The 17,260-nt window shown below is 34.0% G+C and overlaps 2 protein-coding genes and 1 non-coding gene across 11 annotated transcripts; 1 reads left to right on the forward strand and 2 right to left on the reverse strand.

Moving 5' to 3' along the window:
• Nucleotides 1–753: 753 nt before the first annotated feature.
• TRNAG-GCC (transfer RNA glycine (anticodon GCC)) lies at nucleotides 754–824 on the reverse strand. Its single transcript has one exon. It is a non-coding gene; the product is annotated as a tRNA-Gly (tRNA).
• Nucleotides 825–926: 102 nt separating this feature from the next.
• On the forward strand, nucleotides 927–3,130 carry LOC115716421 (flavin-containing monooxygenase FMO GS-OX-like 3). 4 transcript variants are annotated; one of them, XM_030645207.2, is made up of 7 exons: nucleotides 927–1,653; nucleotides 1,755–1,825; nucleotides 1,920–2,087; nucleotides 2,162–2,244; nucleotides 2,343–2,478; nucleotides 2,592–2,765; nucleotides 2,848–3,130. In XM_030645207.2, the coding sequence occupies exons 1-7, from the start codon at nucleotides 1,062–1,064 to the stop codon at nucleotides 3,022–3,024; spliced, it is 1,401 nt and encodes a 466-aa protein (XP_030501067.2). In that variant the 5' UTR covers nucleotides 927–1,061; the 3' UTR covers nucleotides 3,025–3,130. The 4 variants fall into 4 exon arrangements, with proteins under 4 accessions (XP_030501067.2, XP_030501066.2, XP_030501068.2 ...); XM_030645206.2 differs by having other exon boundaries at nucleotides 931–1,653; nucleotides 1,746–1,825; XM_030645208.2 differs by having other exon boundaries at nucleotides 931–1,653; nucleotides 1,746–1,825; nucleotides 2,592–2,737.
• Nucleotides 3,131–6,622: 3,492 nt separating this feature from the next.
• LOC115716422 (pentatricopeptide repeat-containing protein At4g21190) lies at nucleotides 6,623–10,132 on the reverse strand. Of its 6 annotated transcripts, none has more exons than XM_061115860.1 (7): nucleotides 9,880–10,132; nucleotides 9,372–9,433; nucleotides 8,838–8,951; nucleotides 8,268–8,357; nucleotides 7,852–8,004; nucleotides 7,194–7,406; nucleotides 6,623–6,981 (listed from the first exon to the last, which is right to left on the reverse strand). In XM_061115860.1, exons 2-7 carry the CDS (start codon nucleotides 9,381–9,383, stop codon nucleotides 6,790–6,792), a joined length of 774 nt encoding a protein of 257 aa, XP_060971843.1. In that variant the 5' UTR covers nucleotides 9,384–9,433; nucleotides 9,880–10,132; the 3' UTR covers nucleotides 6,623–6,789. The 6 variants fall into 6 exon arrangements, with proteins under 6 accessions (XP_060971843.1, XP_030501071.2, XP_030501070.2 ...); XM_030645211.2 differs by having other exon boundaries at nucleotides 9,372–9,438; nucleotides 9,880–10,131; XM_030645210.2 differs by having other exon boundaries at nucleotides 8,268–8,387; nucleotides 9,880–10,129.
• Between the last annotated feature and the right edge of the window lie 7,128 nt (nucleotides 10,133–17,260).

Raw genomic sequence — 17,260 nt, forward strand, 5'->3', positions numbered from 1 at the left:
ATATTTGTAGCCACCACCAGTAAACAATGATCCAACGTTCACGCCTCCTTATTATTTCAATGGACTTTCTGCTCCTCTGCAATCCGGCGTGTGTTCGTCATCCCCGATCAAATACCCATATCCTAAACATCAGCAGCGCCCGCGTCTGAAACCTTTCCCACGATGTGTTGTCGTCAGCCCAAAAAACATGGCGGCATGAATACACTTCTCTGAGTATCAAAATATTGTAGGATACGCAACTGCATGGATCTCTCACGAATTCATGAAGCTATTCTTCAGTCATATTGTAGAGCTCTCATTTAAATTTCTTGTTGAGATTCTCTCAACACCAATTATACAAAATATCAGATTGCGCTCTTTAAGTTAGTGTCAAACTCAAAAAAATGCATTCTTACAGATAGTGTCAATCTTCCACTAAAGATACTTCTAATTGTTTTATGTAAATAGTGTAATATATGTGAATTGCATTTATACTATTGTCTTTTTTTAAGAAACATTTATACTTATTTGGTTACATTTATATTGAATCACACCAAACCAAACATAAGATAGATGTGTATTCTGGTAGTTGAGCTTTGTTTAGTTTAGTAAAGAAGTCTAATCTCACTTTTCGTATTTGATATCAAAGCTGAAAAACTGATTAACTAAAAAGAGTAAATGTGGCATCGTTTGACTTTCAAAAGTTGTCGTTTTCCATATATATTATTGTGGTGTCGTTTTTAAGATTAAAGTTGAAAAAGGGAAAAGAAATCTTGCACCAGCCGGGAATCGAACCCGGGTCTGTACCGTGGCAGGGTACTATTCTACCACTAGACCACTGGTGCTTCCACGACATTTAATTAATATTATTTAAAATCAATGTGTAATATAGTCAATTAATATTAATATCACTTAAATGTCAATTGGGCATTAAAGTTTTTTAAATGAAATGCTTTCAAATTTTTTCAATCAAATACTCAAACCACGTTTCTGTGGTCTGGCAGATAACGAAATAATCTTATTTTATAAAACAGATATAAATAGCAGAGTCTCTCATCAACATTGATCAGCCCATCATATTCATGTCACGCAACGTGGCCGTCATCGGAGCCGGACCTGCCGGTCTGATAGCCGCCCATGAGCTCCGGCTAGAAGGTCACAAAGTTGTTGTCTTTGAGCAGCAAAAGCAAGTGGGTGGCACCTGGGTCTATACTCCACAGACCGAGTCAGACCCACTTGGGGTTGACCCTGTTCGGAACACGGTCCACTCCAGCCTCTACCACTCTCTTCGCACCAACCTCCCAAGAGAGGCGATGGGTTTTCGGGTTTACCCTTTTAGGGTTAACGATTCCGAGAAGAGAGATGGGAGAAGGTTTCCGGGTCACAGGGAGGTTTTGGAGTACTTGACAGAGTTTGCCAATGAGTTTGAGATTGTTGAGTTGGTGAGGTTTGAGACTCAGGTGGTTCATGTTGGTATGGTAATGGAACCCGATGGAGGCTCCCCCACCAAGAATTGGAGAGTAAGGTCAAAGTCAAAGTCAACGCCAAGGAAGAGAGATTATAGTCATAGTGATGATGAGAATGAAGAAGAGTTTGTTGAGATTGATGAGATTTATGATGCTATCGTTGTCTGTGTTGGCCATTATAAAGAACCCCGTGTTGCTCAAATTCAAGGTGTAGTTCTTAATTAATTTCCATCAAAACCAATCATTTTCATCATAGGCTATGCTATTCAGATATTGAGGATTATTGTGATGCATTTCAAGTTGTTGCAGGCATTGATGTATGGCCAGGAAAGCAAATGCATAGCCACAATTACCGAATTCCAGAGCCATTTCGTGATCAGGTCATTTGGTCATCACTTTTCATATTGCCATGTTATATATATGATATGATGATGATCTCAATTCTTATCATGTAGTTTTTATTATAATATTCAGGTTGTGGTTTTGATAGGAGCATCAATGAGCGCAGCTGATATATCTCGAGAGATAGCTGCAGTTACAAAACAAGTCCACATTGCAATAAGATCGGTCGACACTACTCGTAGAAGTACTGCACCCTCAATCCGACCAGGATATGACAACACATGGCTACACTATTCTATGGTAATACTACTCTCATCTCATCACCAAGCTTAAAACGTATATACATATACTTGAACTAATAATTAATAATGCAGATAGAAAGAGTCCATGAGGATGGTAGTGTAGTTTTTGAGGATGGCACTGTTATCTTTGCTCATACTATTATTCACTGCACAGGGTAACTAATAATTTTCTCTCTCTATATATATACATATGTTAGCTAACTAACTTTGCTATTTTGGTTAATGTATTAACTAAATTTCACAACCCAATAAGGTACGAATACCATTTTCCTTTCCTTGAAACCAATGGCATTGTGAGTGTGGATGACAACAGAGTTGGACCCCTCTATAAGCACATTTTCCCCCCATACTTAGCTCCCTCGCTATCCTTTGTTGGTATACCATGGAAGGTATACATATATTTATATATTGTAGTTATAGTAGGTCGTCTACAAGTTTTGCCTGGACTACAATGAAATTCAAAATGTGAGTAATATTATTATTTGTTTTTGTATTGTGGCAGCTTCCTCCTTTTCCATTCTTTGAGTTGCAGAGCAAGTGGATAGCAGGTGTTCTTTCGAATCGAATCCAGCTTCCAACAGCAGAAGAGATGATGAAAGATGTTGAATCCTTTTACTCTAAGTATGAAATCTCTGGCTTGCCAAAGAGGTATACTCATTGCATAGGAGAATCTCTGGTATGTTTTCCATAAACTAAGTGATTATTAATTGAGTATAGCCCTGTTTGTTTTTTATGATGATTTTTGGAACTTTTTGCAGATTGAGTACTATAATTGGCTTAGTGTTGAGTGTGAGTGTGAATTTATTGAAGAGTGGAGGATTAATATGTTACTTTCAACTATAAATAGAGGGAGTTTACAGCCAGAGACATACCGTGACATTTGGGAAGATGACCATTTAATATTGCAAGCTCACCACGACTGGAATCACCTATGAAAAATACACAACTTACTTGCTTATTCATAAATTGTACTCTGTCTCAACAAACAATTTAATCTTAGTACATAAACATTAATGAGCTGAAAGAGGTTTTTGATTGCTATCCAAATTCTAAACCAAGCATGGTTCAGTTAATAACTAGAGTATAAATCCATTTCATATGGCATTTCATAAACTGGAAATTAAATTAGAGATATGTCAAGCATTTTAGATTTAGACTATCTCCAATATTAAATAATATATTACTAAATTTGGGCAAAAAGAAAAAAACTAGAATTATATTTGTTGTTATTATACTCCAATCCACAATACAATTTTAAAATACAAGTTAGTACCAAAAAAAAAAAAAAAGAGAAAACACAAAATTAAGGCTTTATTTTTTTTTCAGAATAGGATCCGGTTCATCTACTGCAGTGCTTAATATACCTTGGCTTTTGTCTGAGGCCAACCCGTGTGTGGTATCTACTCATCAGGCACTGGCCAATTGTAAAGTGTCTCAACTCATGAAGCCAGATAGTAGACAATGGGACTTAGAACTTATTGAAGACTTGTTTGATCCCCGTGATGTTTAGCTCATCTAACAGGTGCCTTTGAGTGTTAATCTTGCGAGTGATAGTTGGTTTTGGAATAAGGATCTAACTGGTTTTTTCATTGTCAAAAGTTCCTATAATCACTTACAGTCGGTCAATGGTAGTTGGCACTCCTCCATGGAGGATGATCTTTGGAAGACGCTGTGGAAGATTAAAGCCCTTCCTAAGGTTTTATATTTTGCTTGAAAAGCCCTTTTCAGGTTGTTTGCGTACACGTACTCAACTTCATAGTAAATATGTCCCTGTGGATTTACATTATGTGTTGTGTAACTGTGGGGAAGAATCAATATTCCATGTCTTGGTTCAATGCTCCTTTACTCATTCATGTTGGCTCAGATCTGCGTAAGGTGTTGGTCATTATGCAGCAACCAATTTTTTTGATTGGTTTATGGAAGTGTTGGCAGTAGGCAATATGGGATTGGTTGAAGAAGTTGTCATGGTTGGTTGGGCAATTTGGAAGGCTCGGAATGATATGCTTTGGAATGGTAAAAGTTGTAGTGTTGCTGAGGTTGTTTGGCTGGCTCGAACCACTCTTCGACAATGGCAGTGTGCTCAGTCTAAGCGGCTGGACTCGGTCTCCCTGGCTTCCAATCGCGCTTACACAAGAGACCACTGGTCCAAACCGGCTGCTGGACAGTTAAAAATTAATGTGGATGGGGCAATTTTTGAAGACACCAATGAGATTGGTACTGGGTTTGTAGCCCGCGGCTGTGATGGTCGAATAATTGAGGCGTTTTCAACTATTTCTTCTGTCAGTTGCCGACCCGAGATTGTAGAAATTCTAAGTGTCAAAGAGGCACTTAGTTGGAAAAAGAGGTATAACAAGTCAAATGTCATTTTAGAGACGGATTGCATTTTAGTTGTTCAAGCTATTATTAGTTCGGTATCTGTCCCTTCTATTTTTGGTCTATTTATTCAAGATTGTCAATTTATTTTATCTTCTTTAAGTAGTGTTTCTATTGGTCATGTTAAACGGTCTGCTAACAAAGCCGCGCACTGTATGGCACGTGGTGCTTGTTATTGGTCAGGTCGTTGTTTTACTGAAAGCGATGTTCCCCTTGCTCTTCAGTCCATTGTTTTAGCGGATATTTCAGTCTAATAAAATTCATTTTCATTCAAAAAAAAAATATATTTTCTTTATTAAAAAAATAATAAATTAGAATTATAGAAAATCTGTAATTATATATATATATATTTCTTTAGCTAAATTATCTATAATAAACAATTAATGTAATAATTTTAGTTTTCATTGTTAATTTTAACTAAAAAATAACAAAATTCGTCAAAACAAAAAATTTCATTTCCCACACTTTTATATGTAAAGATAGTTTCTCATATGATTTTAAAATAATATTTCTTACCACACCCCTCTTTTAACATATTATTATGGGACACCATATTTTTATCCACTCATGGCTAAATATAGCTGAATGCTAACAGAATTGATAATAAACGTGACAAAATGATTTAATTAAAAAGAGTAAATACATGTTTATACAGTGACAGTAGTCTCGTGATCCATAAGGAAAAAAATCGGGAGTTGTGCAATCCTACATTCTTTGGAAAAAATTAAGTATTATAATTCTGAAATTGTGTAGATATAAGACTACACAGTTGAAGATGACTTCAATGGATTTATTAATGCTACTTGTATGAACAAGATGCATCTTCTTTTCAGTAGCCCATCATAAAACCACTCTAATATTAAGCGCGCTTGAACTAAGATAATTTCAGAATGAGTGACCTCTTGAGAAGTTTTCTTAAGAAACGAGCGAACGAGGACAAAACACGCTGAAAAAATATCGAAGAGATGTGTTTGGGTTACCATAAAAAGTGCTACTTCTGCAATAAGATCATCATAAGTGAAATGAAAATGTTTGTTAGTGAAAACTTTTTACTCTAAGCTTAAAATTTGATAAGAACTTGCTGCCAATTACTCAAATTAATAGAAAAATCTCCAAACAGAAGCTAGAAATCGTAGTAGCAATAGAACAATAGCGATGTAATAAAAAGAAAGTGTAGCGAACTGTTGTTGAAATATAGGAAATGTAGGCAAATTATGAGACAAAATCTCTTACAATGGTGGAGAGCCAAAGCTCTCCATGATGGAGAGAGACTTTACTCTAATCTTTGGATACCGATTCTTTTCTATAACTCAGTTATTTATACTATTTTATTCTCCACTAGATAAATATCTTAATATAATGACAAGCATACCCTTCCCTACTAACCATGATGTCTATCATTATCGGTAGCCCAACTTTCACCTTGTCCTCAAGGTGAAGGACAATAGCGCGTACGTGTTGTTGAAGTGCACATGGTAGAACAGGGCAGAGTGAGTAAGCTTCTCATCTAGTTATGGTCGTTGAGTCTTTGTACTGGAAAGTCAATCTTCTTCCCATCAAAAAGTGACAGTACATCGTTCAACACTAGAATAAGTTCTCTTCACATAGTTGTACAATTCAAATTCGGATGCAAGATTGAATAGTAGAGATTGAGTTTGTCGCCCTATGTCAAAAAACCAAGACAGCGAAGTGCTTTTTTTTTCTTGATAGTTAAGAAAGTTGAACTATGTGAATTGTTATTGAAATATAGTAAATATAGGCAAATTATGAGATAAAGTAGAGAATAGAATAGAAAATATAGTAAACTGTTGTTAAAATATAGCAAATATAGGCAGATTATGAGACAAAGTCTCTTACAATTAAACTACTCTATAATTCAGTTATTTATACTATTCTTTCTCCAGTCAATAACCATCTTAATACAATGACAATTATACATTTCCCTACTAACCACGGTGTCTATCAAAATTTTTGGCATTATGCCTTATGCCTAAAGAAGTCTACTCATTGCTAGGAAGACTCAGCTAAGGCTACTATTCTCCTCTTTGATATATGCTTATAACAAATCCTCATATTTTTGCACTATTATTTTGCAGTTGAGAGTTGAAATCCAGTCTTTGAAGAGTGGAGAAAGGAATCTGGTAAGATTATTTCTACAAATGAGAGTGTAAAAGGCCCTAGTTCCTTCCAATAAAATTATCAATGCCAAAAAAATACAATATGTTTATTTTGCTTCCACCAGCCATAAAAATTTACAATAGGTAATACTTGATCTTTCACAGGTTTACTAAAGAACCATCAAGCAACAAAAGAAGAGTTCTACATGGTTACTTTTTTATCATAGAAGATGCCTTTCGTGATTTCTTGGGTGATCTATCTTCGATGAAAAGATGCTTGTACTTCTCTAGAACTCTTTCCTTTTCTGTAACCCTGCCTAAAAGCTCATATGCATTTGCTACTCTTAGCACTATTGATTTCTCCGGAGGTTTACGATCATAAGCTTCCAGCCCCTCGAAAAGCTATCAAAAGAAACCATCATCATGTTAAACAATCATTACAGACATCATACACTGAACTAAAACTTTGGGATGTAAGAGACTCTAGCACATTGCTAGATAGAATGGAACCCCAAATTTTATCCAAGTAAAGCACGGGCTCAACAAAAATCAAACTGTTATCACTCGTAACTGAATTTAAACCATTCGACTTTTCAGGACATGAAAAAGCCTACCTTTACCAAGTTTTCCATCATGTTGTTTCGATAGTATATAGCTATCATACGTCTGCACAACTGCCAAGAAACTGAATGCAAATCTATGCCAATTTTCTTCTGCCAAAACGCATGTGCTTCATCTACTCTATTATCCATATCTAGAGCATTTATCAACTGTGCATATGTACCCATTGTAGTTCCCTGCCCCTTGCTTAGCATCCACTTAATAACCTAGAAGAGAATACAGAGAACCGTGACTACTGTCTACCAACAGAATAAGAATCGAAGCCAAAATATTGTACCTACTATGCTAAAAGAATATAAGCATTCTCATTTTTTTTTCCTAGAAGATATGAAGAATAATCAATTGGTGTCATTAAACAGGAAACAATATCTGAAAAGAGGAAATGGTTCAAACAAATGGTTGTAAAAGGGAGTCAACCTAGCAGAAAATTTTCAATCATAATTTCATTTTACATACACGTAAATATTTAAAATTTTGACACTTGAAAAAGCCCAAAAGCTTGGTCATAATGCATTGTCAGGTGTCCGGAGTAGTTCAAGTCAAAAGAAATTTCGGAATTAATATGCTCATTTTCTTCTCCTATATTGTTCTTATATATGTAAAAGATCAGTATCCACACAAGCAATAAAAACCAGAGATAATCACCCATACCTGGACAACTTTATGCCATTCTTCTTCCTTCTCCAGAGCAATTATCACATTTTTTAGTGATGCTATCGGAAAGCTTTGCTCCCAAGCAACCCAGGCATCAAGAGCACCATAAACGGATTCCTTATTGTCCAGTCTGTCCTTGAGATCAATTAGCTGCAAGGTTAAGGTTATCTTAATATTTTTGTAAAGTGATCATGAAAGGGAAAAGAAAAACATGATCAAATAAAAAATAAAGAAATCATTACAGCAACAAGATGAATTAAATATATGATCAAGATTATATAATGATTCCTTATTGGCATTCGTAAAGATTCAATGTAATGATCAAGTAAGAATTAAATATGGTTATTACCAAACAAGATCAAAATGAGACGAAGTATTGCGCAGAGTAAATTATTTTATGTTCATATACTTACTGTCTTTACAAGAAATTCGCCCTTCTCCCTCTTAGAAATATTCCTCGAGATTCGCTGCTTTTCAGCATCTCTGTCATCTTCATCAAGACACTGACCAGGAGAATGGATGTTGTGTTGATTCTAGAATATAAGTAGTTCCAAAACTAAATCGTCAATGGAAAATTCTTGACATTTATCAGAAAGAATACAAAACTCGATCAAACTAAATTGTCAATGGAAAATTCTTGACATTTATCAAACTAAATCGTCAATGGAAAATTCTTGACATTTGACATTTATCAATGATCAAGTAAAAGAGTATGTCATTCTATATAAGAGGAAAAATAAAGTATAAACTGCGTATGAGGAGAGACGAGGGGAAAAACTTGTATCACAGAAACAACTATAAGGCAACAACTTTATTTTAACATCTTGAAATCAAGTATAGATGAGCAACTTAAACTTTAAAGCTATTTCAACAGGGCAAACAAAATATGCAAGAGCTGACTTAAACAACGAATGGTATCTGTATAATCACATGAAACTAAGAATATTAAGATGCACAATCAATTTAAATCTTTCCAAAGATACCTCCACCAATGCCTGAGAAGTCCTTTGGGTAGACATTTCAGCTTGCACCATTGTACTGTAGCTATAATTGAAATTTCGGACCCTATTTACTCCAAGCCGAGATAAACTGCGAATCTGCAAAACATGGCTAGTTAACATACATTCGTATACTGTCACCATAACAGGTGGTCATTTTTTCATTCAAATAGTCATTCCAACACATAAGAAATTGTACAGCAGCAATAAAATATAAATTCAACTCAAAGGAACAACGATTCAGTATCTGCATACTGCTGATCCAATGCTTATAGAAGAGGCTTTGCTTTTGAGCATTGCCATTAGGCATCATATGGTGGCCAACACCATACCAATGTGGCGGGTTGCGATTAGTTAGCGGTTTCTTATATTATTTAATAAATCAAATTATGTGGGATCCGATATTAATTTGCACCAATAATAACATGCCACCTTTTGTGGTGCTTGTCACCATAAGGTGCCCTTAGCATTGTCTTTGCTTTTCTCCCTGGATAAGTATTGATAAAGTGGTGAACTCACAATATAGGACATGGCTGGCAGATGATGTCTAGATGGACCTGAACTGATGTATTGCAAAGAGTCTGAGCTGAGAGAAAGGAAAAAGAAACACGTAAACATAAATTAATAAACAGATTAAATCATTACATATCGTTTACAATCCAAAATACTAAATATTGTGTCCCAACTAAGATAAAGTAAAATACAAAACCACACCGTAATCTACTAAAATACAACATGAAGTCTTCCATAAGAAAATTTTCAATCACTCATCTTATTCTTCGTACTACATACAAAAATAAATAATACATTAGTAGTTTAGTACTCATAGTATCCAAATATTATCAATTTTTCTTTCAAACATTTAATCAAACACCTTAACTACAATACAATTATTTTTCACTAAAACATTTAACCAAATATCTGAACAACATCATCAGGTTCAATAGTCAAAATATAATACATATGAGATTCAGTGAAATCATTCCGAAAACAATGCTATTTTGAAAATAGGAATAGGATAGTATACCCGGTGAAGTGAAGTGGAAATGGAAGGGGCTGGGGAGGGGCAGTCGGTGGTGGTGAGGTGGCTTAGTGGAGTCGGGCGGGTGTAGCTTTGGCCGTTGCCGAGAGAGAAAAGGAGGGGTCCTGACTGAGTCTGAGTGTGCATTCGAGAGTGGCTCTGCTCGATCAAGAGAAGTCACGGTAGACAAATGTGAAAATTTTGTCCTAAATAAAGGCTCAAAATTGTAACAGTATTATATGGTACTAGGCAACGATACGGCCCTTAGGTTGTTTATAAACTTTTTATTTATGTTATGAAAAATAAATTTTATATTTGATGTATTAAAAGAAACAAATATTAGTTGATTAATATGTTAATATTCTATAAAAAAAATAAACTCACATTGTTTAATTTAATTATTATTACTATAATTATTAATTAAAAACCAATAACACAAATATTGAATTTTAGGAATTAAATTGTAATTAATTAATTATTCTCTATTAGTAAATAATATAAAAAATAGAGTAAATTAAATAAATTTAAAATAATAAGAGAATAGAGAACTCTTATTCTATTTTTTGAACTATGACGTGGCAATATGTGCTAGTGACACTGTCTGTTATTCCTTACATTTGGTTGGAGGACTGTACTAAATAGACTTTGAGTGGTACATCTGCACACACAAAGTCTGCATGACCGAGCAAGGCAGGGACAGATGAACCGAGCAAAGAGTGATACGAGTCGTGCATTAAGACTTAACTACTTCAGGTTTGATATCGTGAAGCTCAAGCACACAAGCAATCCCTACAATCATGGGATCATATTAAAGGGATATGTCAGGCTGTCCCAATCTCCCATTTTATGTATTCTAAATATGTAATGTATGTTCCTGCCAATTATAGATATTGTAAGCAAAAGGGAAACATTCCCTCATGCATTTAGCCCTATAAATAGTGATCTATCCTCACTGTAATAGGGATCGAAATAATTGCTTTAGAGAGATCTAAGAGAAAATACTCAGAGATTTCATTGTGAGAGCTTTGAGAAAGGAAACATTGTATTCTTTGTTCTCAAGTCAATACAATCTAAGGGAAGTAGGCTATTACCGAACTAAAGGGGCCGAACCTTTTTAAAATCTTGTGTTCTTTATTGCTTACCTATTTTTGCTCTGTCTAAATTATATTTCTTATCGCTTATTAATTGATTCAGTGTCGTTGGCTGAAAGCAAGGTCAACATTTTGGTGCTTTCATTGAGAGCAAAAATCCTAGTTTGCTCTTTGCCTTAAGTTTTAGCAGACACACAGAATGGTGGTGCAAACTCCTAGAGGCGTGGTTGACCAGATGGACCCACTACTGACAGATCCTGCCTTACAAACTCCTGGAAATGCAAGGGTCCCACTAGGAACCAATCCCGAGCAGCCAAACACGCAGCCACCTACTGTGGGCCAAGGTGTGACATCCCCTCTGGCTGGGATCCCACCAGGTGTGCATGAGACTGGGAATACCAGTTTGATAGCTGATCAGAGCACTCCCAGCACTGGAATCTCATCCACAACCAATGCTTAGACGACAATAGGAGATGATACTGAGATTCAGAACCTCCGCAATGCCCTTGGACTCATGCATGGTCATACTAATACCTTACATCATGATCAGGAAGAGCTCCGTACTGCAATGAACCTTGCGTTCGAAGAGCAGAGGCGTCAGTTCATTGAGTGGAGGGATAGGGAGATGGAAACATTGAAGGCTCAACAGGCAGCCATCGATGACCGAACAAGACAGGCCACCATACTGATACGGAAAGCCTATCAAGTTGCTAATCAGCAACCAACTGCTACGTCCAATATCCCACTGGGTGGCACAGAAGAAATTCTTCCTGGGCATACTGCCTAAACTCATAATGGTTAGCCATCCAATCCTTGGTCACAGGTTCCACCTGTGGGCCAAGTGGTAGGCGGCCAGACCCTATCCGACAATTCTTTAGGTGGAGTTATACCTAATAACTCTATCCAAACTGACAGAATTGGCCAATAAACCGGCCAAACCAATCAATCATTAAGGCAACCTAGTGTTTCAGTATTCAACAAATTGGCTACAACCCATGATCTCAGGAATGATTTGAATAGAAGGAGAGGTTTGGACGAACAATACGTCCAATCGGCCTCTCAGCCGGGTATTCGCATCCAGGATCTAGCTCTAAGAGATCCTGACATGACACAGGTCGCCCAAGAGGCTGAATTAGTTCACCCATCTGTGCAAGCACAGTTAGATGAACTAAAAAATATGTTCCAAGGCCTGGCCGGCCAAAAACTCACTGATCTCGAGCTGGACCGAGCAAGCGAATCATCCTTCACTCCCAATATCAACGTCTTGGAGCTACCCCTTAAGTTCAAAATGTTGACCTGGAAGATGTACACATGGAAGGAGGATCCCTTGTCACATCTTAAATATTTTAAAATGCAAATGGATTTGTAAGGGGTTCGAGGTGATGTGCAATGTAAAGTATTCCCTGCCACCCTTTCAGAGGCCGCACAGTAGTGGTATTTTAAGTTACCACTAGGAAGGTTTAATTCATGGAAAGCCTTCTTCTCAAAATTCCATGGGCAGTTCTTTTCTTCTCGCCAACTCCCATTACATTTAGAAGATCTGGTCGAAGTGAAACAAAGACCAAGAGAGCCTCTCAGAGCCTACATAAGCAGATTCACGACAGAAGCTACGAAAGTAGCAAGGTTAACTGAAGAAGGGAGGCTGGCCACCATACTGGGGGGGCATTGATATACTTGGAGAACTATGGAAAGACATTAAGAAAAGTGGCCATGGATCTATGGCTGAGTTTTTAGACTAAGAAGATGGATTTATCAAGCTCAAAGAGGCCATTCAACGAGCAAATGTCGAACCTAGGCTGGGCTAACACAGGTCCCCTCAGCATGAGCACCCGCTCAAAGCCCACAATATCCTAGTGGCTCGACTTTGAGTGATAAAAGATCCAATAACAACGACATGCAAGGGAATGGGAAGAAGAGAAAGTTCGCAAGCAAAGCCGAACAAACCCTAGAGAAAATGCCTCCAAATTCATTGCCTTCTCTGTCCTAACTGACGACCTAGAGACAATCTACATGGCAACCCAGTCTATGGTCCCATACAATAAACATGTTCCCATGAACAAGGACATAAGCAAAAGGGACATGTCCAAATTTTGCCATTTTCATGAAGACTATGGACATGACACGAATGAGTGTAACAACCTGAAGCTGGAAATTGAATTCTTGATAAGGAAAAATAACCTGCATGTGCAGAAATACGTCAAGGCCGATCTGAATCAATGGGCCGCCCAAGCAGATAATAATCAAGACCTACTAATGCCTCCACTAGTGGACGGGCATTTACAAGTCATTATTGGGGGCTCGTACATTGCTGGAGATTCGGGCAAAGCTCAGGAGAGGTATGCTTGAACTTTACAGCACGAACAAAAGGAAGTAGTTTTGGTCGTAGAAGCAAGGAAGCCAAAAATGCCAAGGTAGGGGAACCCACTATAACCTTCAGTGAAGAAGATGCTATCCACGTTCGCTTCCCACACAACGATCCATTAGTCGTGGAAGTAAAGATAACAAATAAAATAGTGGCCCGAACTATGATAGAGAATGGAGCTTCTTCAAATATTCTGTTCAAGACACCATATGAAAAGATGGAACTCCAGCTCAAAGATCTAATCCCCTGTACCCAACTGGTGTATGGTTTTTCCGGGTAGAGTGTTGCATTTTTGGGGCAAATCCGCCTACCCCTCACTGTTTGACAAGCTCCGAGGAGCATAACTGTGATGGCATAATTTTTGATAATTAATGTTCCATCAACTTTTAATGTTATGTTAGGTCGACCACCTTATATGAACTGAAGGTTGTCACATCAATTTTCCATTCGTGCATCAAGTTTCCAACAAAGAATGGGGTAGGTTGCTTCAAAGGAAATCAACAAGTTACACGAGAATTTTATAACCTTGCCCTGACCAAGGCCAAAAAGGAAGATTCCTCTGGCCAGAGTTTGGACAGGGGAAAAAGCATTGCCAAATAGGAAGTCGCCCAAGGCGGGGACGAGGATGTGGATCTTCGACTTAGGGGAACCAAATACAAATGTTAGGCCAGTGAAAGAATTGGAAGAGATAGAAATCGATCCAAATGTCCCGACCAGGAAACTCAAATCGATCCTTCTATAATATCCCACGCCCTAAAGTTCAACACAAACAACATGAAAACAACGTATTTAAAAAAAAATAACAAAATTAAACAACATGTTTACAACTTTAAAACAATTCTAAAGCAACAAACAATGCTACTACAAAATATAAATTTTCAATAGCATGTAAAACATGAGACTTCTGTCATACTTGATTTTCAAAAATGAGTAGAGTTTTTTTAACTAGATATATAGTTGTATGTGTGTTGTTGCATGATTATAATGTAGTTGTATATATCATTTAAATTATGTAGTTATTTTATTGATTTATTACTATTTTTCCAAAAGAAAAATCAATTAAATATGCAACAAAAATACAACTACGTACAAAATAACACTAATTAAATATGTAAATCAAGTGAACATAAAAAAATTTTGTCGACAACCTTAAAAAAATATACACAATACCCAAACAACTTTAATACATGATTGAACAACTAAATAATAACAACCAAATATCTGTATAACTACTCTACTTTAATATACAAATTAAATAATAAGCATAAAAAAATAAGACATCAATAATCTTATAAAATAAAAGAAACTTAGAAGCAATTATAATATACTTGCTCAACAAAAATATAAGTAATCTTGAAAACTAAATATATATAAATATATATTCATTTTTCTCTTAATTGAACAACTAAATAACAACAATTAAAAAAAATTGATTACAACTCCGCAGTAATATGAAAATTAATCAAACATTAAAATAGTGTGTCTAAATATAGAATTGAAATAAAAATAACGAATAAATAATCCAAAAAAATAAATAAAAGAAATTGTACATCATCTCAAAAATAATATTTTCAACACATCTATTATAGGAAATTTATATAAAAAAAATAGTAAAAATAAAGAAAAAAAATTCTCCAAACATAAAAAGTTTTTTATTAGTAAAATAAAATTAGCATATTATTTGTCAAAGAATTTTTTTTTTATACTGCTGGAAACTTATTTAAATTTTTGAGTTTTTGGCGGCTAAACTCTCCCAACATTTGTTTCACTTGCATTTAACTCTCCAAGCTCAAATTGTGGTGGTAAAACCCTCCAAACTACTGAAATAGTAGCAAATTTAAGGTGTCATGCGGTTAACTGTTACTATAGACTGCTTATGTGTACACTCTTGTACACATGATACGTTTATATTGGTACACCTAATATTATTATGTAAAAATTATTTTTAAAATTTATTTTAAAATTAAATAAAATATTAAAAAAATTATAAATTTTGAAATAATTTTCTGTTTTTTGAATAATAATATTAGATGTACTAATATAAATGTGACACATGTACAATAGTACACATTAGCAGTCTATATGGTCAGTTAACTGTGTAAAATGGATGACATCTTATTAAATTTGCAAGCAGTGTGGTAGTTTGGAGGGTTTTACCATCAAAATATGATCTTAGATGGTTAAGTACAAGTGGAGTGATAGTTGAAAATGTTTTGCCGTAAAATACTCATTTTTTTTACTTTTTCATCATTACTCTAGCCACTCTAATTGGCACTTTCTGCTGACAATACTTTTTGTAAGTTTCTCTTTATGTCCTTACTTTATAATTGTTTTATTTAATATCATTTTTAGTTTTCAAGTATTATTTGATTTATAGAAAAAAAAAGACAGAATAAGCTCCAAGAGCGACAAGTGGTGCGTACGTCCTCTTCCAATTGGTAGCAAGTGGAGGAGCCAATGGTTGTCAACCACTCTCCTGACACCGTATAAATGAAAAAAAATTGGAAAACGTAAAAAACAAAAAAAATGTATCAAACTAAAATTGTAAATAAAAAGAATTTTTAATTGTTTTGTGTAAAATTACCATAAAAATAATCAACACTCTTCTTATATATATATTTATATGGAAGAGGTTTCAATGGTTACATTTTTATTGTAACCATCATGGTTACATTTTTTTAAGCTATTGGATTACTATTAAATGGTTGTGATTAATTTAGAAATTAAATAAAAATAAATAATAAATAACTTGTAACCTGAAAGTAACCTAATCATTTATTTCCTTATAAAACTTTAATTAAGATTAATTATATTTTAAAATTAAATTAATTATAATTATTAATTAATTTTTTGCAATTTATTACTATATAAGGATCTTTTAACAATTTATTTTTTTATACTTAAATTATTTAAAATTTTATAGCAAAACTTTTTATAATTTAAACTTATACACATATCATTTCATAATTTAAATTTTATTATACTTGTAATCTTAATTTTAAATTATTACACTTAATTATTTAATTTTTTTATTTAAATATTTAAAAAGTAAAAAATGAAATAAGTTGAAAGATTTTTTAGAAAAAAAATGGCTGCACTTGTTATCGATTAATTGGCTTGAGGCCTCATACTTAGTTCATATAATTGTAACAAAATAATTAAATATCATTTAAAAATAATTAATTATTTGAAAATTTATTATAAGAAGAGAATTTTAATTTGTGTCAAAAGAAGTTTAATTTTTGTAACAAAAATAAATTTTATTGTAAATATTATAATTAAGTGGCTTAATTATTAAAATAATTCAAGTAAGTATTTAAATATAAATATTAATTGTTAAAAGAGGTCTTGTTAAATATTTAATTAATTATTTTAAGAAAATAGTTAATTATAATTAAATAATTCTAAAAAAAGAATGTCTATTTAATTAATTATTTAAAGAAAATAGTTAATTATAATTAATTAAATCTAAATAAGGAAAGTCTACCTATTAGTAACCTGCTATTACAGGTTAAAGAAAAATGTAGACTTTCCTTAACCTGTAATAGCAGGTTACTAATAGGTAGACTTTCCTTATTTAGATTTAATTAATTATAATTAACTATTTTCTTTAAATAATTAATTAAATAGACATTCCTTTTTTAGAATTATTTAATTATAATTAACTATTTTCTTAAAATAATTAATTAAATATTTAACAAGACCTCTTTTAACAATTAATATTTATATTTAAATACTTACTTGAATTATTTTAATAATTAAGCCACTTAATTATAATATTTACAATAAAATTTATTTTTGTTACAAAAATTAAACTTCTTTTGACACAAATTAAAATTCTCTTCTTATAATAACTTTTCAAATAATTAATTATTTTTAAATGATATTTAATTATTTTGTTACAATTATATGAACTAAGTATGAGGCCTCAAGC

The sequence above is a fragment of the Cannabis sativa genome, chromosome 5 (assembly GCF_029168945.1).
Source record: "Cannabis sativa cultivar Pink pepper isolate KNU-18-1 chromosome 5, ASM2916894v1, whole genome shotgun sequence".
Taxonomy (NCBI): Eukaryota; Viridiplantae; Streptophyta; class Magnoliopsida; order Rosales; family Cannabaceae; genus Cannabis; species Cannabis sativa.